Genomic DNA, 25754 nt, shown 5'->3' with positions numbered 1-25754 from the left:
CTTGCTCCAGCACCCCCCTACCGCCCCCTTCTGCTCCCTTTTTGTTCTACCGCCCCCCTGAAAAATGAAATCACCCCCTGGGGGGCATTATCGCCCACGTTAAGAACCACTGCAATAGGCCTCAAGACCAAACATAATGTTCCGAACAAGATCAGAGGGGGTGCGAATATGCTGTTTTTTTATGACTCTGAAACATGAAACTACTCAAGCACAAGACAGCTTTGAGCTCTACTGGTGCCACTAGGTGACTTGCAACAGAGCAGTTTATGGCTTCCTGCTATAGATCAATGTCATTGTAAATTTGGCTGCTGGTAGGAGGTTTGGAGAAAAATTGGCGGTTTATTGGAAAGGACTGTGGATTCAGGTGCACTACAGGAAACAAACAGCAGACTGAAAACATGCACCCCTTTTCTTAATTCCAAGTGCCCGACTGTCTTACCACCTCAACCATCCTTTCTTTTCCCATGGTGGTATTGGGGAACCTAATAAAAAAAAGTAGGGCCCAAATGTCAGACTGTAACTTCCACCCCTTCTAGTCAATGGTCAACCAGCCTAGCTGTTGTGCAGTATCCCAGAGTGCCATTAATTAAGACACTCCTAAAATGTCTGCTTTAGTGAATGGCAGAGAATTTCTGTTCTCCCAAAGCATCAGTATAAAGACTTATATCTTCATTTACTAAACTGAATAGTTTGTGGAAACCATCTACCTTACATCCAGCCTCTGGTCCCAGATGGGTAACAGGTGAGAGGCTAAACATCTCTGCTTCTCACAAGTGACTTTACTCTTATCTTTCTACTCAGTTCCCTTATCCAGACATTTAAAACATAGAAATACCATACTCTGAATGCCCCACATCAACAATGACACTTTTGGACATATGAAACAAAGACCCATTGATTTTGCACAATCATCCCCAGCCTGGAACCCTCCAGAAATGTTGGGCTACAACTCCCACCACTGACCATATTAGCTAAGGATGATGGGAGTTGTAACCTGGACACCAGATCATGCTAGAATAAGGAAGGTTGCTCTAATGGCATCAATAATATTGCATGCTGTAGTCGTTTCCTTGTGCGTTGTATTATTTGGCACAGTTTGGAGCAGTACATATCCTTTCCAGATGCTTCCCTCGTTGGCTCAGTGATTATTTATGTAAAGCTCTCTTGAGTATGCTAAAGTTCAATGCTACATACTGTGCTGTCCTTTAAAAACGAGCTGGTCCTTTTGAGTAGAAAAGGTGCCTTCTGATAGCCTCATGGCCTGCCTCAGTGAGCACTGACATAAGCAATCTCTTTTTTTAGCCACCCAGCAATGGCTACCAGTCTCAGTCAAAATCAGAACAGGCCCCAGGACTTGAAAACTTGGGGTAATGGAGCAACTTGTCTCTGGGACTGGATGGCTGCCAGGCAGGAACAAGGACATCTTCTTGCTCACACTGGAAATCCTCTTCAGACTTAATCTGCAACCATAAAAAACCAAAATAGTTGTGAGAAAGGCTGTCTCGGGCCAAAAGTTCCTGCACATTTTGTATTGTCCTGACTATGTTATATGGTTATAATAAATCAGAACTTGGAAAAATTAGTTTTTGGAGCACAACTCTTGGAATATTTTAGCCAACACATCTGTGCTGCTTGGTCCAGGTTGAGATAAATTTGCTTGCTTGAGAAAAAACAGTAATAACCAGAAGCAGCTTTTCTCTCCTGGAAGAAAAATGGATGCTTCCAATTGCTATTTTGTACAGGTACATGTATGTACCCAAAAACATATTTTAAAATAACTAGGAAGACAATAATAAAGGTTCAACCCTGAATTTAAGTTCTTCAGCAGATTTCGCACAGGTTCCTGGAGTATATATAAACCTGGCTGTGTGACTTTGTCAAGGCACATTTCTAATCTACTTGGGGGGGGGGGATTAGAAATATTATTGGTGGATACTCCACGTTCTCTAGTACCTGCACAGGAAACTCCTCCATTGGGAGCAAGGTTTGGGCTGTACGCCGTATCCTCCCTTCCTTTTCCTCCCGCAGGTGGCGCCGCCTCTTTTTGGTGATTGGGCCTTCGGATGGAGAGAGACTCTCAGGCTCATGGGCAGGCAAGGCAACTAGGGGGGCCCTGGCGGTCTCTTTCTCAGGGGGCTCATTCTCTGTGTTGCCAGGTGTCAGAGCATCCGTGCTATGGCACCCTTCGTCCTAGACAAGAGAAGACAGTTGAACCAAAACTACAATATTTTAAGCAGATGTCATACTCAGCTGTGAGTCTAGAGCCAACCATATTTACTATACCAAGAATGAGGAAACTTTGGCTCGCCAAATGTTTAGGACTTCAGCCGCTAAAAGACCCAATAGCATGGTTCATGCAACTATGGAACTGCAATCTAAAACATCTGGAGGATCAAAGTTCTTTCACCTATTTTGCATTTGGAACAAAATCCAGTATCAGCTCATGATTAGAGATGGGATCTTGTGATCAGCAAGTCACTCTTTGATCTGGCAGAGGCTTGTCCTGCCTCCTGCCAGGAGTAGCTAACCGATCGCATGATCTGGAGCGAACGGAACAGCACGGAGGCTGCAGCGACAGCAGATCGCTGAGTTATTATCTCCACCTGTGCGGGAGTATTCATATTTGTCTATGAATACTCCTATCTCTACCCATGATACCTTTTTCCTACCATCTCAACACTGATCTTATTTCTTGGTTCAGCCCAAACTTCTATCCATTCTCAGTCTATCATGCTGCAATTGTAGATTCAATCCAGCTACCTGTGAACCTGCATCCTCCAGATGTTCTGGACCACTTCAGCCTTGGCCAGCATGGCCAATGGTCACAGCCAATGGGAATTCCAGTTCAAGAAATCTAGAGTGCACCAGTTTGGGGAAAGTTGATTTTCGCTTCTACCTCAAACCAATCCTTGCTTACCTCCAGGACTATATCCAAGTGACCCTGTCTGTAATCGTCTCCATAGGAATCCAGCACTCTCATCAAAAACCTGAAAGGAGAAAGATATTTACAGGAAACATCATGGCGATCAACTCTTTATGATAAAGGTATTCTCCTAAAGTGTGCAGTTAACGTTGAGCATCTGCTGTTACAAGAGATGGTGATAACCCCTGAATTAAATGGTTTTTACAAGTCGCTGGATAAATTTATCCAGGTTGCCGCATTGGACTAGAACAGAGTATTGCTGCTGCCTTTCCTTAAAGGCTTTCCAGAAGCATCCAGCTGGAAATAGAGATCCAAGATCTCCAGAGATGCTGAGCTGCAACCCCTTTGTTACAAGTCCAAAATCTCTGGAAGGCCCTAGAGTTGTGAAAAAGCTAAAGCACACCTTCAGTTTGATTCAACTTGGCCATCAGGGAAGGGGAAGATCTTTACATCTTTGCCCCTCAGTGCATTTCCAGCCTCACCTTCGCTCTTGCTTGAGCTGCAGTGTAATTCTCTGGACTTGATGCAGCCGGTTTAACATCCTCTCATTCACCTGTAACAGGGATCAGAGGGATACATTACAATTTCTGCTCTCTTTAGTAGCTTCACCCAGTGTCGTCTCTCACAGACTCAGCTTAAGATGACATACAGCTAGCACTGTCCATGATCCCCCGTTTCTTTCCTCTTGCACATTTAAAAGTGGCATTATATGGTAGATGGAGTGTTGAATTTGCTTGGAGACTCGGGGTCAAATCTGCACTCAACCACAAAGACTGTTGGGGAGGACTTCACTCCCAAAGTGTCTCTAAACTTTACATATTTCAAAGAGTTGTTAGGAAAGTATATTTTATATAGGGAAAAGTGATGGTGTATTAAAGGATCACACATTTTTATATAATGAAAGCTCCAAATTCCTTACCATCCTAATTAGGGCTGAGAAATCATCTTGTCTGAAACATTGAAGAACTGCATCCCATCCATTTAAATACTGTATTTTTTCCATCTATAAGACGCCCCTGTGTATAAGATGCCCCCACCCACTTTTCTAACCCAAAGTTAGGAAAACCTAGCTCTATTCAGCCTCTGGGCTCAGGACGCTGGGACATTACAAGTCCCTGTTGAATCTGAGCACTGCCTACAGGCTCCACCTCCAATGAGGTGTGTTCTATCTGGTTTGTATAGCATCAGCTGACATCAGTTCCACAGGGCTCATCATTGGAGGAAACTAAGTCTCCTGACTGTAGGAAGCTAAGCCTCATGACTGAAGGAAGCCTGTTTTACAGAGGCAAGGTATGGGCCATTTTCTCCTCAGCTTACAGTGCTGCCTCACAAGACGATTTTAATTCATTCCCAAATCGCTGTCTTGCGAAACCCAGTTCCCCCTCAGATGGCCTTCCCCCTCTTTCTCTCTCCAGCATCAAAGAAAGAGGATGAAAGGAGTCAAAGCTAGCTCCTGATAATGATGACTCCTGATAATGATGACTCCAAACATTGCTCAAAAAAGTCATTGTCTAGTGAATTCCTTGTTTTGCGAGGCAATCGTCTAGTGAGCCACTGTACTTCCACTGTACTTCTATGTGTAAGATGCCCCTCAATTTTTAGTGTAATAATTTTAAGAAAAAGTAGTGGCTTATGCACAGAAAAATACAGTAATACCAAGATACACAGACTAATAATCTGATGTGACATATTGTTTTTCATATTCTCATCTTGTAATGTATACCCAGTGTGGTACAGTAGATAGAGTGATAGGAGGACTCAGGAGACCAGGTTCAAATTCCTGCTTAGCCATGAACACTCACTCAGGGAGTGGAATTGGTAAATCCATTCCTTAAATATCTCATCTTGAGAGCCCTATTAGGGTCGGTATAAGCTGGTTTCAACTTGACAGCCCATAACAACAATGACAACACAGAGCTTGCAATATCCCTGCTTTCCTCCAAATTTTGCCACCCCCACAAATTCACACCAGAGACCTCAAAACCAAATGCAAGAATTTGGCAGCCTGATGACTGTAAAATAAACATCCACAATTATGCACGGTGTATAATTAATTTCCCTTCTGCCTTTAAAAAAGTGCTAACACTATTTTGGAGTTTTAAAGCAGAATACCAGCATCTGCAGGGGTTCACTGATTATTGAAATCCTTGCTGATCCATTGTTTGGTAGATAAAAGGGCCCAGGTTCAGTCTCTTGAGTTTTCCATCATAAAGGACTTCAGGCTGATACTGCCAATAACTATAGAGAGCAACTACTGTCAAGCTTCTGTTGGTTAAGGCAGAAAACACAAGACCATATAATGGAATGGGGGTATTTAGCCCTCCGAACATTGTTGGACTGTAACTCCCACAATTCCTTACTACTGGCTGTGCTGGCCAAGGCCGATGGGAGTTGAGGTCCAACAACAGCTTGAGGTTAAGGAGCCTCACACCTGGGCAAGTTGGGCCAAGAGCCAAACTTGGTATAAGGCAGGCTCTGTTGCTCATTTGCCATCATCCAGAACTATAGCAGAATACAAGTTACAGTGACAGCAATATAATACTTTCCCATAGAAGCAAGTTGTCACTGCCTACATCCCTGCTTACCAAGCTTGTACCTGCTCTAATTCCTTGCAGCGGCGAGCAAGTGCCTGACACTTGCGTCGTGTCATCTCCTGTTGCCTCAGGGCACCTTCTTCTTCCTCTTCCTCTGGTATCCCACTGTCAGCAAACTCTACCTCGGTCTCCAATTCACTCTCAAGGATATTGCCACCAAAAAGAGGGGGCAGTGCCAGTTCTGAGCCAGGAGGCACGGAGAATTCTTCAAAGCTGACAGCTGCCATAATGATCTTCTGAAAGAGAAACCATTGATCTTAAGTAAGGTTAGCCATTCTTTCTCCCCATGCCAGATGAAAGGCAACCCCATAGGCTGGCTCAGATAACCCCATACAGTGGTGCCTCGCTTAACGAGCACACCATTTAACGACGAATCCGCATAGCGATGCATTTTTTGTGATCGCTAATGTGATCGCATTGCAATGTTTTAATAGGCCAAACATTGCATTGCGATGATCGGTAAGCATTTCGCTTACCGATCTTCGCATTGCGATATTTTGGGAACAGCTGATCGGCGGTTCCAAAATGGCCACTGGGTGCATTTTCGCGCCCTGCCCTCGCTTACCGGGCGGCGAAAATGGCAGCCAGATGGAGGATTCCCAGCATAGCAGTGAGTTTTTCCCCAATAGGAACTCATTAAACAGAGTTTAATGCGTTCCTATGGGTCCCCCCCCCCGCACAGCAACGAATCCAGATAGCGACATTAACCCTGGAACGGTTTAACGTTGCTATGCGGGGCACCACTGTATTTTCCTTTACTGCCCTATTCCTGTTGTCATGTGAAAGGAAACAACTACATTCGCAAGAATAGAGGCCATAGCCAGCCCAAATATATTTTGCTGCCTGAGGCAAAGCACAAGATGGCTTTCACCTTTCATATTCCACACACAAAAATCAACTGGATTAGCAACTGGATTTTCTTTCAGTTGTGATGGTAAAACAATGCTTTTCTGTGGGCAGCTCTCTGGCCCAAAGGATACAATACAGGCTACATAACACCCAACTTTGGTCTCTGCTCTCCAGTAGCTGCTGCCTGAGGCTACCTCTTGTCTAATGTCAGGCCTGGCCCTGACAAGGACATGTGTAAAGGCACCTTAAATAGGGGTTTAAATATACAGTCCATTAGTGCTACTTTTTACACAATACTGGAAAAAAATTGCTTATCAATGCGAACATTCAGAAATGTACCTGCTTAAAGAGCGTATCTTCAAAAAATTATATACCAAAAATTCTAGAATAGCTATAAAATATAACTGTAAAATACAGTACTAGGGTACTACTGACTAATATCCAATGGAGCATCTGCTAAGCAGGAAATCCCACCTATACAGTAATGGACGACTGCACACCTTTCACAAACCTTGTTGTTTGCAATTGGGGGGGGGGGGGGATGTAAAAACTGAAACCCTGAAAGTTTCTGTAATGTTTAAAAATATGCATTGTGCTGTTGCATCCATAACCGAAGTTACATGATTTCAACAATTATAAATTAAGAAAGTTCCCACAGCTAAAGGACAGTCTTGGGCAAGAATGGTAGAATGAGATTTTGGTTTGCCAAATCAATTTTCTACAAGCGAGCTTCCTATCAAAGCTAAAATCCACCTCAGTCCCTCCACTCCCCTTGGGATGAGCGACCGCTGTCTTGATGAAGTCTGCAGTTTTGTGACAAAAAGGTGAAGCTATGACTGAAGCGCCTTGACCACTGTGTATTTGGAAGACAAGGTTGCAAACCTATGACTTACTACAGCATAGAGCCCATTGTCGTGCTGCATTTACAAACCCAACTGAGCGCCGCAACTGTTGTGAAGTTAGGGGAAGCGACAGAAATGGGTGTAGGACATACCTTACGCATGCGCAAAGGACACGTTGTGATCACAGAGAGAATGAGAACAGCACCTGCAGTCAATTTCCGGTATAAATGGATGTTATCATTAATTATGATGGTAAATGAACTGGGCGATCTAGGAGTGATCCCTAGTGAAAAAAACCCTCTTGCCATTCAAAAAAGCAGCACATGGGAACGCAGGTTCAAGTCTAATCTGCTCCCTCGTGTGCTAGTTAGCTACTTGTATAAAACATAGGGGAGAAGCAAGTAGGGGACTATTTCAAATGTGATTTACATCGGCAGCAGAATAGCATATTTGATCAGTGCTTCTACTATAATAGTAGATACAAGGAGATTCCATGTCCCCAGGCATTTTCAACTTCTTAAATGAACTATATTTTCAGGGAATGTACAAGTATTGGTTTGCATCTCTCCTACCATCTGTTAGATCACACTACTCACAACTCCTGAGGTCACTGTGAGGCTAGCACTCCACCCTTACTCTTTATCACCTGCAGAAATCTTTCCTTCCTGAAAAGACACCCAGGACCAACAGCCACCCACTTCTGGATAGTCACAGGAAGCTCCAACATTTCCTTTTAGCAGCTTAAAGACACGGGATCTAAAGTACCACTAGAATATAAACAGCCTGTTTTGATGCATGATTACTAAGAACTCAGCTCTACTGAGTGCAAAGGGAATTAATTCTCAAAGTAACATTGCAGCTTTGGGGCTACCATGTCTTCCCTGGCAGAGAGGACTTGTTACCTCTGTTTCCTTACTTTTGCTCAGGGCAAATTTAGAATCCTACTACTGTAGTTGGAGAAAACAGCGGCCTCCCAGGCCATGACACCACTGAAGGAAGAGAACGAAACAGCAGTGTTTTCTGCTAGCCAGATGTGGCTCCCATGCTATTAACACCAGCTGCAGCCCTCAGGAGGCAGCAGACTCTGTTCAGGTCAGAAGACGTCTCACCTGCCAGTTCCTGCCTGTCAAGTAATTTCTGCATAACTTCTCTAAACCCACGAAAACAGGCCAGCACCTCTGTGTAAAGTAAGAATCCTATAGTAAGAGTACAATCATTGTGGAACTTTGGAAGTACTTGGGGGGAGGGCGTTATTCCCTCTGGAACCACCAGTAGATGTTGTGGAACCACAATTTCCATCAGCAGAGTCACCTGTCAGGGATGATGGGAGTTACAGTTCAACAACGTCCACATATTCTGATTTTTAAAGTACAAGAGTTTCCCTTCTTATTAAGAGAATCCCTGCAAAGAAAACAGAAGGTGTTTGCTCTCCAACAGAGACAACATAATAGATTCTAATATCTAAAATTAAAAATGTAGCTTTCAACAAAATAGCTGTAAATTAGAGGAATCCTTCTATGTTTTGTTAACAGTTTTCTTGTAAGTTTATGCAGTGGTGTTTTGTTTCCACTGCAGTAAAACGTTTGTTTAGAACTTTATTTCAGGGTACCTTATCTGACAATAGACTACCCATGCAAACCAATGTACTGTACTGTATGACTTCTCAGAAGTAAGTCCTATTGAGTTCAATGAGACCCACCTCAAGATAAGAGTAATGGGATTGCAGACTAAATATAGATGATCTGCACGACATTAAATAGGCAGATGCTCTATTGTGGCATTATGTATAACATCTTAGCTCAAACACCAGCACTTTGGAAAGGAAAATTAATGATTGAAATGGAAGAGCGTGGCTGCCTACCTTCTACAACTTAGTCTAATTGTTTTTAAAACCACATCTCAGTTGTTGGTCATTGTCATACCTGGAAGTTTTATTCAGGGCTGCACATCAAGATACTTCTTTCTTGACTCTACTACCAAGCAACATGGTTCTAGTGTCCTACAAGAGAATCTACAACCACCCTCTCCAAATTGATCTACTGAACCCATCCCAAGAGGCTACTGATTGGTTTTAATATACAACCTCCAATTAAGAAACACTCTGCAAAGGACCAGGCTTCACTTGGGAGTCTGGAAGAAAACAGAGACCTATATGGGGCTGCACCACAGCAAAATTCTGTCAGCAGTGAGACTGACTGGTACAAATAGCCTTGTTTTTCTAAAGAGAAGAGAATGGAGGGCTGTGAAGGAGAGAAAGGGAGTGAGCTGTCCTCCACAGTCAGAGGAGCAGAAGGAGGAGCTGGCTGTGTGGAGGGCATACTGGTGGAGGTGGAGCCAGATGAGAGGAAGGTACCAAAGGCTATGGAAGTGTATTTTGCAGATGAGAGAGGGGAGGAGCAAGATCTAATAGTATGGGAGGATATAAATGAGGGAGAAAAGGCGGGAAATTTCAGAGCCGGCTGATAAGAAAGATAGATCTGTGGAGACGGAATGGAGCATGGGACAAGAGAGCTTTATTAAGTTGCTCAAGGAGTTTCCCAACTTACAAGTGAACGGAGGATTGTTGCCGGAGCCTCCAGATTTCTTCGCACGTGGTCAAGAGCTAGATCCGTCGGAATGGACTGTGGTGGTTTATCCACGCAATCAGCGTGGGGGGAGGAGGGTGATCCGTCCCAGTCCCTCTTTACTCCAGAGCCAGCAGGAGGGGGCTGGGCAAGACACCCCTGTTGTGGGACAATTTGTGCTGTCAGAACCACGCCACTAAGACCTATGACCGACCGGGAGAGGTTTGGACTAGCCCCCCAGTAAGAAGAAAGAAACCAACACGCGTATACGCAGTTATAAGTTGTTGCCAGAGTTAAGTTTAATGGACCCATTCGAACCTGCTGAGTTGAGTTTGTTAATAAATCTGATTCTGTTAAGAAAAATGAACAGCCTCCGGTCCTCTTTCCTGCAGCGTCAACGGATCCGCCCAGGCCAGAACCTACCCATAATCACAAGGGCAAATCAGGAGACCCCAGATTCACATCTCATCTATATTGCAAACTCACCAGGTGGCCTCAAGAAAACAGCTTTCTCTCAGCCTCACTGGACACCTGCAAATATGAGGATAACAATATCAAAAGAGAGTAGGGGAAATGGAGTGATCTGTTTCTTTTTAAGAAACCCTGCAAGAGACAGACACACACAACACTTAAAATTTAAAGAAAATTCATACTAAATAGATGAAAGTCCATAATATTAGAGAGACTATTGCTACAAAGAAGAGAACAGCCCTGCCAATATTTAGTGGTTTTAACCCCAAATATTTTAAAGGTCTAGATAAACAATATTCTATGCAGCTTCCAAACAGTTCTATCCTTTAGATTAGAACAACAAAAAAAGCTTCATTGAAACATGGAACAGGTCACAGAGCAGCCCATGCAGGAGAGACCCGAACCCACATCCCGCCATGCCATAGGCCGCTCCTGCATCCCACTCGTTTGGCCCATGAGGGCCCCACATCCTAGAGATGCCAATCCCATCTATGAAGCCACCCCATCCCTTCTCCACAGGCCTTCTTGAGGTTCACCAGGGATCACCACCTCAAGAAACGTCCAGGCCCTCACAAAGGCCCTTTCCTGCTCCAGACCCCAGAGACGAGACCTACGACCACCTCCTTGCCCTACACAACACCCACACCTAGAGAGACCCCCCTTCTAGACCCCATTGGCCACGCCCCCAACCGAACCCCCTAAGGTAATTATAGGCCCCGCCCCCAACCTAGGCCCCACCCCTCCTCGCTCTCTCACCGGCGGCTCCGGGTCTCCGGGTCTCAATCTCCCTCTCTCTCTCCCTCTCCCCCCTCTCTCGGGCGCCGCGGCATCCAAGATGGCGGCAGCCTCCCCCCTCTCTTTAGTCCAAACCGCCTCCCGATGAAGTTCATTGGTTCAAGCTCCCGCCCCTCAGGACGCTCGCCGTTTCTATTGGGTGATGATGAAAGGGCTGGCAGAGGGAAATAGAGGCGGGACGACGCGGGCCACTAGCAGCTGTCATTTACATTATTGCTTGGGATTTATTTGTCAAGACGAGCTGTCCGTCCAAGCATTCGGTTATATTCATTGGCTGAGATTGCGGAGATGTCTTCTCCGTGGCCACGCCTACCACACGGTGAAAAAAAGAGCTGAGGGGGCGGTCCTTGCGTCTTCGCGGATCGCCTGATGGACAACGAAAACGTCCCTCCAATTTTACTCTTCGATCATTGGCTTTTCATTGCTCCTATTGATGAATGAATGAGTTGTGGGGCTCCCTTAGAGCAGTAAGTGACATGCCGCATTTACAAATTCCACCGTGTACAGAAATATATGTGAAGAGGCATCTTTTATTAGAGCAGCTTTGTTCAGCTTTATCCCAGCTGAAAAGAGCAAACGATTTTCTTCCATATTTTCAAAGACATGCAGGACGGATTTCTGAGCTATTCACACCAGTAAAGGGGGAGAGAAAGAGAAGTACAAGGGCATTGAAAAAAAAAGCACATCTTGAAAAAAAAAGGCACAGGGATGTATCAGAAGCAAGAACATTGACGTCTTGCCTAAATGAGAGCAAAATAGAACAAATAATGATCCGGAAGGATGTTGTAGATGTCACCAGTTAATTGAAGTGAATGAGTCCATGCCATGAAATATTTTGCAATTTAACTAATCTGATTTTGAATGATGTGTGTTTTGGAAGAAAACCATAGGTTTGTGTGTTAGGCAGCGATTTGAAGCCGGAAGTAAGTGCTTTGCGTAAATAGTCTCTTTGTTCCTCTACTTCACGAGCGTAGCCTGGTGGAAAGACGCTTTTTGATGACGACATATAGAGACCGCCAAGCCTCGCGTGACGTATTTACTGTGGGACGGAGGTAGTGTTCGTTTGGACGACGGTGCGAAGAAGTGGAAGGAGCTACTGTACTGGTAAGGATGAACGAGAAATGGAGGCGCGTTGGGTTTGGGAGCAATGAAGCCTTAGGCAGCCGCTGGACAGAGATTGCTGTGAGGGTTGGAGAAGAAAGGAGTTGAGAATCTGGCTTAAATGTTCCTGGTGGAGGCGGGGAGCCGAGGGTGTCGAGTCTGGTGGAACAACATCTTAGTCTTTCTCATGAGGGAGAAGAGTATACGTTGAGGCGATGTGGTTTTTTTTCCTTTTAAAGAAAGGGTAACTAAGTACAGAAAATATTAACTGAATGGCTGCAGCAAAGTGGGTGGGGTTGGAAGTTTGGAGAGCAACATAATTCCTGGAAATGAACGATTCCTGTGGAATGATAGTGAAATCTGAATGAGGGTTTATTTGATTCGTGGAGAAAGGAAAGAATTGCATAACATTAAAAAGTTGAGGAGGAGAGCTGTATACAGTGGAAGGCTGGAGGCAAAGCAGTGGTTTCTTACCTCCCATGGGTTTCAATAGGCAGAATTATGTCTTCCTGTCCAGGAATAGGGGGAATGAGAAATTAGAACTGAAGGGTGCAGTGATTTGGAGGTCTTGTGCTGTTGGGCATCTAGGAGTTCCGTGTGGCTTCTGGGGAAGTTTGGGGTTTGTTGTACTGGAGTGAGTTTAGAATCCTAGCCCAGTACTGAGGGAATTGGCAAATAAATACAGCTGTGAATAGGTATGTTGGTTGTTTCAGGCTTGTCTCTCTCTTTCTCTCATCCTGTGTTCTTTGCAGCTTGATCCATCATGTCTTTAGCAGATGAACTTTTGGCTGACCTTGAGGAGGCTGCAGAAGAAGAGGATGGCAGCTTTGCAGATGAGGAAGACGAGCCTCCTATTGAGGATGTTCAGGAAGAGATGCAGCTGGATCTCACAACTGATTCAGTCAAGAGTATTGCCAAATTGTGGGACAGCAAAATGGTGAGAGGAATACAGGATTGACCTGTAGCAAAGACCAGTTTAATAAGGCTCTAGAAATAAGTACTGTACAAAGTAATGGCAATCTCTGTAACCAATTTGGATACTGTAGATGGGGAAGCAAACAATAATGTCACAAGACAGTCCACAGTGTATCAGTGAGAATATCATGAAGCAGCCTGACTAAAATAAAAAACTGTAGCATCTGTATCTTCACTTGTTACTTCACCAAGGATTAAAATATGGCAGAATGCATTTCAGGTAGACTGGTTCTTACCAACCTTGGTGGAAGCAGAATATTTTTGCTCTTCAGTTCTAAAGTTGAAACTGTTGTGTAGCTTGCTGGCTTTTGAATTGTTACTTTAGGATAAAATTCCAAATTAGGATTAAGCCTATATTCTGGTTACTCTGCAATACAGTGGTGCCCCGCATAGCGATGTTAGTCCGTTCCGGATTAATCGTTGCTATGAGTAAACATCGCTATACGGAACGGAAAAAGCTATAGGAACGCATTAAACTTCGTTTAATGCGTTCCTGTGGCTCCTAAACTCACCGTTCAGCGAAGTTCCTCCATAGCGCCGCCATTTTCGTGCCCTCGGTAAGCGAGGGCAGGGCGTGAAAATGGTTGCGGCGGCCATTTTGGAACCGCCAATCAGCTGCTGAAAAAAACATCGCAATGCGAAGATCGGTAAGCGAAACACTTACCGATCATCGCAATGCGATGTTTTGACCATTAAAACATCGCAATGCGATCGCATTAGCGATCTCAAAAAAGAGATCGCTATGTGGATTCGTCATTAAACGGTGCGCTCCACTGTATGACATTTCTCTTTCAGGCTTTGTAAAGTAGGCTGAGAGACTGACCTGAAGGATGTTGTCCACAATACATTATTTCTATACATTATTTATCTTAATTTTGTACAGTTTGCTGAAATCATGGTGAAGATAGAAGAGTACATCAGTAAACAGCCCAAAGCATCTGAAGGTACTGAGTCATTTATGTTCTGATTTGGTTTAGAAATACATCATATGCTTGCACCCACATGGCCTCTTCTTGAGCCCCAACAGTCCACTGAATGACAGCCTGGTTTGGGCAGTATGGAACCTACAACAAGGTTTATGCACTGTGCAAAGTATACATTGCCTGTACCATCATTATATAGTCCATATGGGGTTCAACTTTGACTTTTCCTCTGTTTCCAGTTTTAGGCCCCGTAGAGGCTGCACCTGAGTACAGAGTCATTGTGGATGCCAACAACCTCACTGTGGAGATTGAGAATGAGCTGAGTGAGTAGAAACGTCATTCTTGGTTTGGGTATCTGAGTGCGAAGTCTCCAGGGAAGGTGTGGGAACAATGGACCATCAGCTGCTCTGTGGTGTGAGGGTGGTAGGATGAGAACTCGGGGCTCTCAGATGTTGTTGGACACCAATTTGCTTGATTCTCCAGGCAGCCTTGCTGATAGTAAGGAATGGTGAGTGCAGTCATTTAGAAGCATCTAGAGTGGCTGAGGTTTTCCATTCCTGTATTGCAGCCCAACAGCTTTGAAAACTTTCTGAGTTACAGCATATCTGGAAGTGTGGTTTGGTTATCTTCAGTGTACTGATTATCTCTGCTGCAGCTCCCTTCTATTTGTTGTCTTTGTATTTTTTACTCCAGACATTATTCACAAGTTTATCCGAGACAAATATTCCAAGCGATTTCCAGAACTGGAATCTCTTGTCCCCAATGCTCTGGATTACATCCGGACTGTCAAGGTATTGTTTCTTGCTTCTTGAAATTTGAAAACCAAGTTCTTAAGTTGGCACTGAGAGTTAGTGTAATCAAATTTGAACCAAAATGTGTGCAGCAATACAGATATATCTGGAGCTTGGATACTGGTAAGTTGGATGCCAATACTTATCTGGCTTCAAAGTTCACTGAATGGTTTTTGAAAACCTATCTTTAAGGAAGTCAAAATGAGAACACTGGATATATATTTAGAACATTTTTATGCCATTCTAAAACCAAAAGAACTTCCAGAGTACTTTATGGAATATAAATAGTAAAATGTGCAAATAATAAAACAGTTCCAGCCTTACATTCTTAAAAAAAATCACAGCAGAAAAGGAAAAAAATTGTGGGAAAGGGCAAGGGGGGAGAAGAAGCAAATTCAGACACTGTATTTTAGTTATTTATAGCTTTTACAGATGTTACAGCTATATAGAAAGATAGATAGGGTTAAGGTATTGTAATCAAATTCCTCCCAGGAGATTGGGGCATAGCCTTTGACTGGCCTTCTGCTCTCTGGTCTCATCCACTGACCAGAGTGTGTTGCTCTTAAGCTTTGTGCTCCAAAAAAAGAGAGAACTGTAATTAGAAGTAAAGGTCAGGTATTAATTTTGCTGGAGAGATGATGTCACAATCACTGATGAAGATTAGAACAAGCTCTTGAGCAAGCTTGATGATTTTTGGCAAGGGCGGGACTTGGCCTTTTGTACAGTTCCCCGGATAAGGATGAAACTTCTCATTGACAAAAAACTAGCCATATGTAAGCATTTCTTTGATAGGTGACATTAGATTGTGTAACCCTTGCAGGAGTTAGGCAACAGTTTGGACAAATGCAAGAACAATGAGAACCTTCAGCAGATCCTTACCAACGCCACAATCATGGTGGTCAGTGTTACAGCATCTACTACCCAAGGGTAAGTTGGACGCTCTGCAGGGGCAAAGGGAAGGGCTTTTTTTAAAAGGAGAGATAGGAGAGATCTACAACAGAAGAGGGAATCTGCAAATGCTAGGTCAAATCTACATATGCCTCTGAAGTAGGTAGTATGAACCATTCCAAACTGCAGATGAGGGAACCAGTTCTATGGTTGTGAGAGAGAGAGAGTATAAAATATATACATAACCTCCTGAAGTCTGAGATAGTATAACACACTTGACTACTATTTCTGCTGTATATGTGGACCTGTCCCTTGATCCAAACAGTTTTCCCTTCAAAGAATTTGAAGTATGATCTAGTTCTGCAGGCAGATTTTGGAGTCTAGATTTTGAGTATGTACAGTAACTTTCTGGCTACAGGGTGGTCTTCCCAAGATCACTAGCTAGTTTAAAGAGAATGGTAGACAGGATTTGAAAAATGGGGTTAAAATAGAACTGAGTCATGTGCTGTTTGGAATTGTACTTAATATTCCTAGCTTTCCTAGGCCTGGAGGTGTGTTTCAAAACCAAAGAAGAATCCTTAATTCAGATAATTGCTATCTGAGTTCTGATTATCTGAACCCTAAATCTGTCAATCTGTAAATCTGAACAATGCAAAGAAATAGAGGAAGATAACAGAAAAGGAAAGACCAGAGATCTGTTCAGGAAAATTGGACATATTAGAGGAACATTTTGCGCAAAGATGAACATGATAAAAGACAAAAATGGGAGGGACCTAACAGAAGCAGAAGACGTCAAGAAGAGGTGGCAAGAATACACAGAGGAATTATATCAGAAAGATTTGGATATCCTGGACAACCCAGACAATGTAGTTGCTGACCTTGAGCCAGACATCCTGGAGAGCGAAGTCAAGTGGGCCTTAGAAAGCCTGGCTAACAACAAGGCCAGTGGAGGTGATGGCATTCCAGTTGAACTATTTAAAATCTTGAAAGATGATGCTGTTAAGGTGCTACATTCAATATGCCAGCAAGTTTGGAAAACTCAACAGTGGCCAGAGGATTGGAAAAGATCAGTCTACATCCCAATCCCAAAGAAAGGCAGTGCCAAAGAATGCTCCAACTACCGTACAATTGCACTCATTTCGCACGCTAGCAAGGTTATGCTCAAAATCCTACAAGGTAGGCTTCAGCAGTATGTGGACCGAGAACTCACAGAAGTACAAGCTGGATTCCGAAGAGGCAGAGGAACTCGAGACCAAATTGCTAACTTGCGCTGGATTATGGAGAAAGCCAGAGAGTTCCAGAAAAATATCTACTTCTGCTTCATTGACTATGCGAAAGCCTTTGACTGTGTGGACCACAGCAAACTATGGCAAGTTCTTAAAGAAATGGGAGTGCCTGACCACTTTATCTGTCTCCTGAGAAACCTATATGTGGGACAGGAAGCAACAGTTAGAACTGGTCATGGAACAACTGAGTGGTTCAAAATTGGGAAAGGAGTACGGCAAGGCTGTATATTGTCCCCCAGCTTATTTAACTTATATGCAGAATACATCATGCGGAAGGCTGGACTGGAAGAAACCCAAGCCGGAATTAAGATTGCCGGAAGAAATATCAACAATCTCCGATATGCAGATGATACCACTCTGATGGCAGAAAGTGAGGAGGAATTAAAGAACCTTGTAATGAGAGTGAAAGAGGAGAGTGCAAAAAACGGTCTGAAACTCAACATCAAAAAAACTAAGATCATGGCCACTGGTCCCATCACCTCCTGGGAAATAGAAGGGGAAGATATGGAGGCAGTGTCAAATTTTATCTTCCTGGGCTCCATGATTACTTCAGATGGAGACAGCAGCCCTGAAATTAAAAGGCGCCTTCTTCTTGGGAGGAAAGCGATGACAAATCTTGACAGCATCTTGAAAAGCAGAGACATCACCTTGCCAACAAAAGTCCGAATAGTCAAAGCTATGGTTTTTCCTGTCGTGATGTATGGAAGTGAGAGCTGGACCATAAAGAAAGCAGACCGCTGAAGAATTGATGCCTTTGAATTGTGGTGCTGGAGGAGGCTCTTGAGAATCCCCTGGACTGCAAGGAGAACAAACCTATCAGTTCTAAAGGAAATCAACCCTGAGTGCTCACTGGAAGGACAGATCCTGAAGCTGAGGCTCCAGTACTTTGGCCATCTCATGAGAAGAAAAGAGTCCTTGGAAAAAACCTTGATGTTAGGAAGGTGTGATGGCAAGAGGAGAAGGGGATGACCAAGGATGAGATGGCTGGACAGTGTCTGCGAAGCAACCAACATGAACCTGACACAACTCCGGGAGGCAGTAGAAGACAGGAGGGCCTGGCGTGCTCTGGTCCATGGGGTCACGAAGAGTCGGACATGACTAAACGACTAAACACACACAAATCTGTCATATTCCTATATTGTTATTTCAATTTGTGTAGCACCCCATTAGTGCAAACAGTCTGGGTGGTTCACAAGATTTAGTCTATATTTCTTCTCATTTTTGCTTCTCATTTTTACCACATTGTTAAGTAGTTATCAAATATGTACTCATAAGCTGTTCTAGTTTTGGAGGTCTGTGTGTTTGGTTTAAGTAGGGAAACTGTAAATTGTAGCATGATGACCTAGTGGCTAGGCCTCCATTATGGTCTTTACTTTGTTACAGGCAGCAGTTAACAGAGGAAGAACTGGAGCGCATTGAGGAGGCCTGTGACATGGCCCTGGAGTTGAACCAGTCCAAGCACCGCATTTATGAATATGTGGAGTCCCGCATGTCCTTCATTGCCCCCAACCTGTCCATCATTGTGGGGGCCTCTACGGCTGCTAAGATTATGGGTGAGACACTCCCCGGAGATTTCTGGATTTTGCGTACTAGAAGAGGTCTCCTTGTGTACTGGGATAGGGAAACTTGGAGCTCTACTAGTTGATCATTGGAAGAAAGGGTCATCTAGGCTTTGATATGTGTGCGTGTGCACGCATTCTCTGTGTGAAAGGGTGGAACATCAAGTTTGTCCCAGTGGGGATCATATGCGGTGGGAAATTATTTTTGCAATCCATTTTTCTAGAAGGAAAGCACGAAGCATATGTTCAAATTAATGCTCCTTTTAGCTTTGCTGGCTGTATTATTAATCACTGATTGGTTTTGTTGTAGGTCCACTGTCGGGAATTAACCAGTAGACCTCCTTATGAATTTACAGGTGCCTGTCCCCAGGGCAAGGGTCTCAGCTGCAAATTTTAGCTGGCAAATTTTGGCTGAGATGCCAAGGACTGGCTAATCAAAAAGCCTGAACTGCCTGGAATATTATGCTGTATTGACTCTGCATTGTCTTTTCTTACCCAGGCATTGCTGGTGGCCTCACAAACCTCTCAAAGATGCCGGCCTGTAACATCATGCTTCTGGGGGCACAGAGGAAGACGCTGTCTGGCTTTTCCAGCACTTCAGTGCTGCCCCATACTGGCTATATCTACCACAGTGATATTGTGCAGTCGTTGCCTCCGGTATGGCAGAAGTCTTCAGTTCTTTTCCCTGCATGAGTAATATGTTGGGCCATCACCTTCCTAACAGCAACGAACAATTTTTAAATTTCTGTTCTTGCAGGATCTGCGGAGAAAAGCAGCTCGGTTGGTGGCAGCAAAATGCACGCTGGCAGCACGAGTGGATAGCTTCCATGAGAGCTCGGAAGGGAAGGTGAGAAGGGGTCCAGGACAAAGGTTTTAGTACACTGGGTTGGAGCTGGGAGTGGGGAAGTTTGTAGCTCTTTGATGTTCTCTATGAGAAATTGTAGAAGACTGAATGTCTTGGCAAGTACATATTACATAGTCAGTACAGCATAATATGCCAGTACATATGACACAGCCTCCTCAGCACTGGCACCTGGGAACTAGAGACGTAGAGTCTAGTTCAGCCATTTCCCTCTAAGAATTCAGAAAAATAATTTAAACTATATATAAACTACGTAGTTTCTATGGACGGAAAAGAGCAGATACGGATTAAATGGTTTTCAATGCATTCCTGTGGGAAATGCAGATTCAGCATAAGAACTTTTCAACTTGAGAACCACCTTCCAATACGGATTAAGTTCTTAAGTAGAGACCCCACTGTATAGTTTTAAACTATCTGTGTCTGTCTATCTGTCTATCTATATCTGCGGGGCTAAATCGAGTTGTCTGTCTTTGCTGCTAACCATAAAACTCTTATTTCTCCTGTTAACATCCTAGGTTGGTTATGACCTTAAGGAAGAGATTGAGCGGAAGTTTGATAAATGGCAGGAACCACCTCCAGTCAAACAAGTGAAACCACTGCCAGCACCTTTGGATGGTCAAAGGAAAAAGCGAGGAGGCCGCAGGTATGGTAATAAAAACAAATACTGCATACATGCTAAGTTTAAAATACATGTTAAGATTTAATTTTAATGATATACAGTAATGCATTTTATTGTTCCAAATCTGTTCTTCTCTATAAACAAGACAGGAGAAGTAGTTTTTAAATACACACCTTTCAAGGCATACATTATAGATTTTCTGAGTAGGGATTGCATCAGAACACTTAGGAACTAGGTTCCACTCTCCATATTAGTTTGGAAGGCACAAACCAGGTTAGTTGATGCTGGTATTCACAAAGATCAAGTATCTTTCTTTATATGTTATCAGTGAACTGGTATTCTTTCCCCAGCTGAATCTGCTGACATTCTGATTCCTGGTCCCCAGTCATTAGGTTTTTGGTATTTTTCTGTTGGTGTTTAAAACTCTTTGGTTTTTTTCCTTTAGATATCGTAAGATGAAGGAGCGCCTTGGCCTAACAGAAATTCGGAAGCAGGCAAACCGGATGAGTTTTGGGGAGGTATGGAATCTTTTACAGGATTTCTCTTAGCTTTTGGGAATAAATGGTTGAATAATCTATGCAAAGAACAGAAATAGAAACCAAGATTTCTGGAATCTGTTCCCCAAACTCATTCTTTTAATTGGTATGATGGGGCAGGTGAGGATCCCCAGGTATCTCACATATTACACAGGAAGGGTAAAAAAAAAGCATTCAGAGGTAACGTAGGCTCATGTTCATAGAAGCTCTTTGTCCACTAGAGTTAAGGGCAATAAAAGGCAAGTGTTTTTGACTGTGATGTGCAATTATAAGGGAATTACAGTTCTTCTTGCATGGAAGTATGAGGAGAAGTTACACCAGACTTTGAAGTGACCTTATGAAGGCTGATGCAGTGAGCAGATAATTTGCTGCACCACTGCTGCTTTGAATGACTATTACATGCTGTGTGCAGTCCCCTCTCTCCTAGGTTTATGAGCTTGCCTTTGACCCAAACGAGACAGCTTTGGGGAGTCTCATCTCACTCCATGGTAGTAGTTTTAGCCATTTTCATGCAAAATTAAGTCATGGGGACATCTGCAGATTTGAACAGAAAGGGGGATTGATAAAGCAGCATCCTTATCCTTCATTGAATCACTGGCAAAACCATTCATATTATCCTAGTAAGTTCTTTGTCTTGATACTAACAATGCTGAACTTGATCTTTTTTTTCCTCTTTGCACCTCCCTTCCTTTTCTAGATTGAAGAGGATGCTTATCAAGAAGACCTTGGGTTCAGTCTGGGCCACCTGGGCAAATCGGGCAGTGGCCGTGTCCGACAGACACAAGTCAACGAGGCCACGAAGGCACGCATCTCAAAGACACTGCAGGTTAGAAAGTGGGGGTTCTGTGGTTGTGCTGGACCTACAGATTTTGCTCTTTTTTGTCTTCTGGATGGAACAGTAGCTTCTCACAAGGTCCCTAAACATGTGGGCCCTGGTTATTCTCCATGGGTTCTAATGGGTTTGGGAAAGCTAAGCATTTTATTGATATGGCATGGTATCATGTACAGTGTTGCCTCCCACTCTTGCTCAGGAGCTCTTACAAATTCTGCCAGTACCTTTATATTTTACATGGGACAATGCTTGAAGACCGCTGTGGCCTCCAGAGGTTTAGAGCCACCTTCTTTAATAAAATTGCTCACTCTTGGGTTTAGGATAGTAGAAAGTCAGCTTTAATTTGATTTTTACAAAGGGTTTTTCTTTGAGGTGAATATAGGTACACTCTGTGTGCTTGTTACAGGAAACAGGATGTACTGCAGCAACTAGAGCTTCCAGGATCCAGAGATGGTGGGATACTTGATGACATTAAATGTTTTTGAACATCTACTAGGGGAAGTTACAACTATATTGGATGACCCCTCAAGCAGTTTAACCCATTCCATCCTCCCCCCCCAACTTAGACTGGCCTTCTTTCCGTATTTTAGCATCACATTAATCTCTCTCCTGCTTTCTTTACCTGAGCTCTAATGCCTGCATTTTGCATATGTCTTTCCTACCAGCGCACACTCCAGAAGCAAAGCATGGTGTATGGAGGGAAATCAACCATCCGGGACCGCTCCTCAGGCACTGCATCTAGTGTGGCCTTCACTCCGCTGCAGGTAAGGCCATGTCTTGGTTAACATATTTTGTTGCTTTTGATTAGTCTCAGATAGGAGAAGATAAACTTCAATATCACAGGTGGCTTGCTTTGCAGGATAGAGTAACTGCTACTGGAATTGATTTCTTAAAGGTGAAGGAGCTTACAAACAACTGGGTATAGAGGCTTCTTAGAATTCTGGTAGATTGTATAGGCGTGCACACATTAAATTTGGTGTTTGTGTATAATGTTTGTTTTGCAAGGAAACTGAGAAGTCAGCTGGGTGTCCCCCCCCCCCAATGGTAAGGGAAAAAACTTAATACAAAGGTTTTAGAACCTAGGGTTTATAATGTTACAATGCATACTGTTTTGGTTGTTAATCTAACATTGCTCAAGATATCATTTGATCCAGGATGTAGCATAGGAAGCAATTAAATCCCCCTCCCCCATGTTCTGCTTGGAGTTTTTGATAGGGAGTGCAAGTTGCACATGGAAATGCCTTATTCTGAGTTGTAGCCAGGAAATTCTTAATTGTGGACATGAAATCTGTGTGCAGTCCAGAGTTCAGTATCTTTCCCATGTTCAAGGCACAAAAAGATTTCTTCATGTATTTCCTGTTTGACCCCTCTCACCCTTCATTTCCCCATTTTCAGGGTCTGGAGATTGTGAATCCACAGGCAGCTGAGAAGAAGGTAGCTGAAGCCAACCAGAAGTATTTCTCCAGTATGGCTGAATTCTTAAAAGTGAAGAGTGAGAAGAGTGGCATCATGTCCACCTCATAGCATCCCTTTCCTTGCCATGGATGCAGCATCTTTTCATTTGAATGGCTGGAACCACACACATCAAATGCAGGGAGAGAGACCTTTCATTAGAGTTCCAAAGACAGTGTGACCTTTCAGAACGGTACTCTGGCTCTTTCCTGGATTTAAATGGTATCATTTTTGTTTCCTTGAGCAGTATATGATCTGGAGCCTCCTGTGTTCTCTCTCTGTGTGTGCAACTGCCCAACACAAAAACGTATGGTTTTCTCCCAGAACACACATCATTCAAAATCAGATTAGTTCAGTTGCAAGCTATTTCATGGCATGGACTCTTTCATTTGAATTAATTGTGACATCTATACCATCCTTCTGGATCATTATTTGTATTACTTCCTACTGTTAGATAAGTTAAAGCAAGTTGGTACAAAAAATATCTGTAGATATAAGAAATGCTTTCAGATAGCACCTGAGTGCTGTACTTTCCCCCTGTTAGTTTAGGACTGTTGTGTCAGGTTATGGTGAGCCAAGATAAATTCCAGCAGTAAACAGTACAGGCATCCCGACCCTTTGTGCTACGTTGAACTGCAGACTCCATCAGCAACCAGCTAATGCTTACAGATGAAGAGTGAAAAGCCTGGAATGATGGCCTCCTCTACGTGGCCCCATTTCAAAGAGAAGCCAGGGAAACTGAAATTTTGGAATGTTTTGTACTTGATGATATTCATGGGAAGGGAATCGTTTGAACATGTGGAGAACTGTAATGCCCTTGTATGGAAAAGTGGCGAGTGACAGTTTTAGAAGAGCGGGGATATTGAAGATAAACTGAATTCCATTTCTCAATGAAAAACTGAAGGCTGCCGAGGAGAACAAAGGGTTTTTCCCTCCTGTGTGTCTTACTTTCAGGTGTGTCTGAGAGTTTTTAATGTGATAAGAAGTGCAGATATTAAAATATGACAAACTTTTTCCTATGTAAGAGAATAGTGGAACAACAAAAATGTGATATACAGTACTCCCTGAGTAAAATGCTGTGTCTGTATTTGTGCAAGCATGACCAAGGGTGTATATTAGCAGGGACGGGTGGGGTTTAGGAATAAGGATTGATTGAGTGTAAATTAATCCTGGCCTCAGCTATAGGTAGAGGGCTTGACTTTCTGCTGCCTAAGCTAGAAAGGTAAAACTTCCTAACGAATACAAAAACAAAGAGCCACCAGCCCATTGCTGAGTGGTGGGTAGTGGTTGTTATTTTTTTTGTAAAGTGTATTTCAACAGCTGAAACCTGCGTATTTAAGTTGTAAATTTTGAGGGAAATATAATTTCATTGTACCTCATATGTATAATCTAGGGGTTTTTTATTGTGGAGAGGCGAATTGGAAATGTCTGTCAAGAAATTCTGCATATTTCTTGGCTTAGGAGTCTCTTATAGAGTTACAACGTGGAACTTACTGTATGCCCTTGCATACACTCCTTACCATTTTGTTTTCTAGACAGGGCTTGACCTTCCTCTTTTGGGTATAGAGCATGCAATTCTTTTTAAAGTCACCTTTTTATTTTAAATGAATTTTTAATCAAATGTGTTTATATAACATGACAGTCCAGAGCTGAAATAATGGCAGACCTACCCTATGACCATAAAGCATGTGTTTATATTACTTTGTCGGCCACTACGGTCTGCTTGGGAAAAGATAGTGAAGAAATGGACTGTAGGTCAGATTTTTCACACTTAAGCTGTTCCCCTTTTGAAAACATGAAAGGTGCCACCCACCTGAAGATGATAGCAGAATACTTTAATAAGCTGTATGGGGATGTATCAAAGGCAAGAACATTAAAGTCTTGCCTAAATGAGAGCAAAGGGGAACATACAGTGTTAGAAAAATTCAAGCAGGCCTATAAGGGGTGGAAAAATAAAACAGTAAAAAACATCAGGACCCACAACTAACAAATTATTTAAACACATCAAAAGCTAGAAGCTAGCCAGGGAGGTAGGTGCTGAGTAAGAAGCTGACAAAGAAGGTAAAGATATGCCAAAATGGAGCATGAAGAACTGAAGAGTAGAAATGGGCACAAGTTGAGATTCTAAATTAAACATTTCCAGTTCTGAATGGTATCTGTCAAAGTACTTCTAGATTAGCAATTTCAAGTCTACGTTACTGCTAAAACACTTTGTCTCTTAAATTGGCATACATACCAGGTAAATGGAAAGAGCTGGAGTGTCATACAGAAAGATGAAAATCATATAGTAAAATAAAATGTAGCATCTGTAAACTGCTTGGAAACATAAGATACTATAATTCAATTAGTAGTGAATAAGAGCCTCATGGCACAATTGTTAAACTACAGCAGTGCAGCCAAAACTTTGCTCATAACTCAGGTTTAATCCCAGGTTGATCCAGCCTCCCATCCTTGCAAGGTTGGTAAACTGAGAACCCAGCTTGCTTGGGGGAAGGGGGCAATATGTAGCCTGCATAATTAAATTTTTAAAGGCCCAGAGTGCTTTAAGCACTGTGGGACAGCATATAAGCAGCATGCTATTTTGCTGAAGAAGCAACATAGCTTTTACAAAAGCAAGTCCTGTTTCACAATGGTAACTCTTTTGAATTGTTAAATGATCCTGGGGTCATTTTGAAGCCTGTTATGGTCCCTACAGGTTGCTGTCCTCTGAAGATGCCAGCCACAGAGACTGGCGAAACGTTAGGAAAAACAACCTTCAGAACATGGCCAAAGAGCCCGAAAAACCCACAACAACCATCCTTACAATTATTTAAACAATTATAGTGTTCAGTAGATGTTAATAGGAATATGTCACAACTAACTTGCATCCTATTAGCTATAGTGTTCTTTCCT

At 43.1% G+C, this 25754-nt stretch overlaps 2 protein-coding genes across 6 annotated transcripts; one reads left to right on the top strand and one right to left on the bottom strand.

Moving 5' to 3' along the window:
- Nucleotides 1-319: 319 nt before the first annotated feature.
- On the bottom strand, nucleotides 320-11104 carry TFPT (TCF3 fusion partner). Of its 4 annotated transcripts, XM_072976767.2 has the most exons (7): nucleotides 11000-11044; nucleotides 9755-9931; nucleotides 5520-5750; nucleotides 3406-3476; nucleotides 2918-2987; nucleotides 1954-2190; nucleotides 320-1460 (listed from the first exon to the last, which is right to left on the bottom strand). In XM_072976767.2, the coding sequence occupies exons 3-7, from the start codon at nucleotides 5742-5744 to the stop codon at nucleotides 1326-1328; spliced, it is 738 nt and encodes a 245-aa protein (XP_072832868.1). In that variant the 5' UTR covers nucleotides 5745-5750; nucleotides 9755-9931; nucleotides 11000-11044; the 3' UTR covers nucleotides 320-1325. The 4 variants fall into 4 exon arrangements, with proteins under 4 accessions (XP_072832868.1, XP_072832871.1, XP_072832867.1 ...); XM_072976770.2 differs by lacking the exon at nucleotides 9755-9931 and having other exon boundaries at nucleotides 11000-11104; XM_072976766.2 differs by lacking the exon at nucleotides 9755-9931 and having other exon boundaries at nucleotides 5520-5753; nucleotides 11000-11098.
- Nucleotides 11105-11379: 275 nt separating this feature from the next.
- Nucleotides 11380-24241, top strand: PRPF31 (pre-mRNA processing factor 31). 2 transcript variants are annotated; one of them, XM_078377059.1, is made up of 15 exons: nucleotides 11380-11505; nucleotides 12013-12142; nucleotides 12892-13076; nucleotides 13998-14058; nucleotides 14277-14360; nucleotides 14731-14828; nucleotides 15649-15755; nucleotides 18386-18555; nucleotides 19061-19218; nucleotides 19319-19408; nucleotides 19939-20066; nucleotides 20488-20560; nucleotides 21276-21404; nucleotides 22076-22174; nucleotides 22806-24241. In XM_078377059.1, the coding sequence occupies exons 3-15, from the start codon at nucleotides 12903-12905 to the stop codon at nucleotides 22932-22934; spliced, it is 1500 nt and encodes a 499-aa protein (XP_078233185.1). In that variant the 5' UTR covers nucleotides 11380-11505; nucleotides 12013-12142; nucleotides 12892-12902; the 3' UTR covers nucleotides 22935-24241. The 2 variants fall into 2 exon arrangements, with proteins under 2 accessions (XP_078233185.1, XP_078233186.1); XM_078377060.1 differs by lacking the exon at nucleotides 11380-11505 and having other exon boundaries at nucleotides 12013-12143.
- Nucleotides 24242-25754: the final 1513 nt, after the last annotated feature.

The sequence above is a fragment of the Pogona vitticeps genome, chromosome 6 (assembly GCF_051106095.1).
Source record: "Pogona vitticeps strain Pit_001003342236 chromosome 6, PviZW2.1, whole genome shotgun sequence".
Classification (NCBI taxonomy): Eukaryota; Metazoa; Chordata; class Lepidosauria; order Squamata; family Agamidae; genus Pogona; species Pogona vitticeps.
Note: the sequence above shows the minus strand (reverse complement) of the source record. Positions and strands in the feature narration are given on the sequence as shown.

Excerpts from the sequence above, each read along its gene's own strand:
- PRPF31 (XM_078377059.1), top strand. The coding sequence starts at position 12,903 with ATGTCTTTAGCAGATGAACTTTTGGCTGACCTTGAGGAGGCTGCAGAA. Across the intron at positions 21,405-22,075 it reads GCATCTCAAAGACACTGCAG|CGCACACTCCAGAAGCAAAG; the intron begins GTTAGAAAGTGG and ends CTTTCCTACCAG. Across the intron at positions 22,175-22,805 it reads TGGCCTTCACTCCGCTGCAG|GGTCTGGAGATTGTGAATCC; the intron begins GTAAGGCCATGT and ends CCCCATTTTCAG.
- TFPT (XM_072976770.2), bottom strand. The coding sequence starts at position 5,744 with ATGGCAGCTGTCAGCTTTGAAGAATTCTCCGTGCCTCCTGGCTCAGAA. Across the intron at positions 3,477-5,519 it reads GCTGCAAGGAATTAGAGCAG|GTGAATGAGAGGATGTTAAA; the intron begins GTACAAGCTTGG and ends TCCCTGTTACAG. Across the intron at positions 2,191-2,917 it reads ACTTGGATATAGTCCTGGAG|GACGAAGGGTGCCATAGCAC; the intron begins GTAAGCAAGGAT and ends TCTCTTGTCTAG.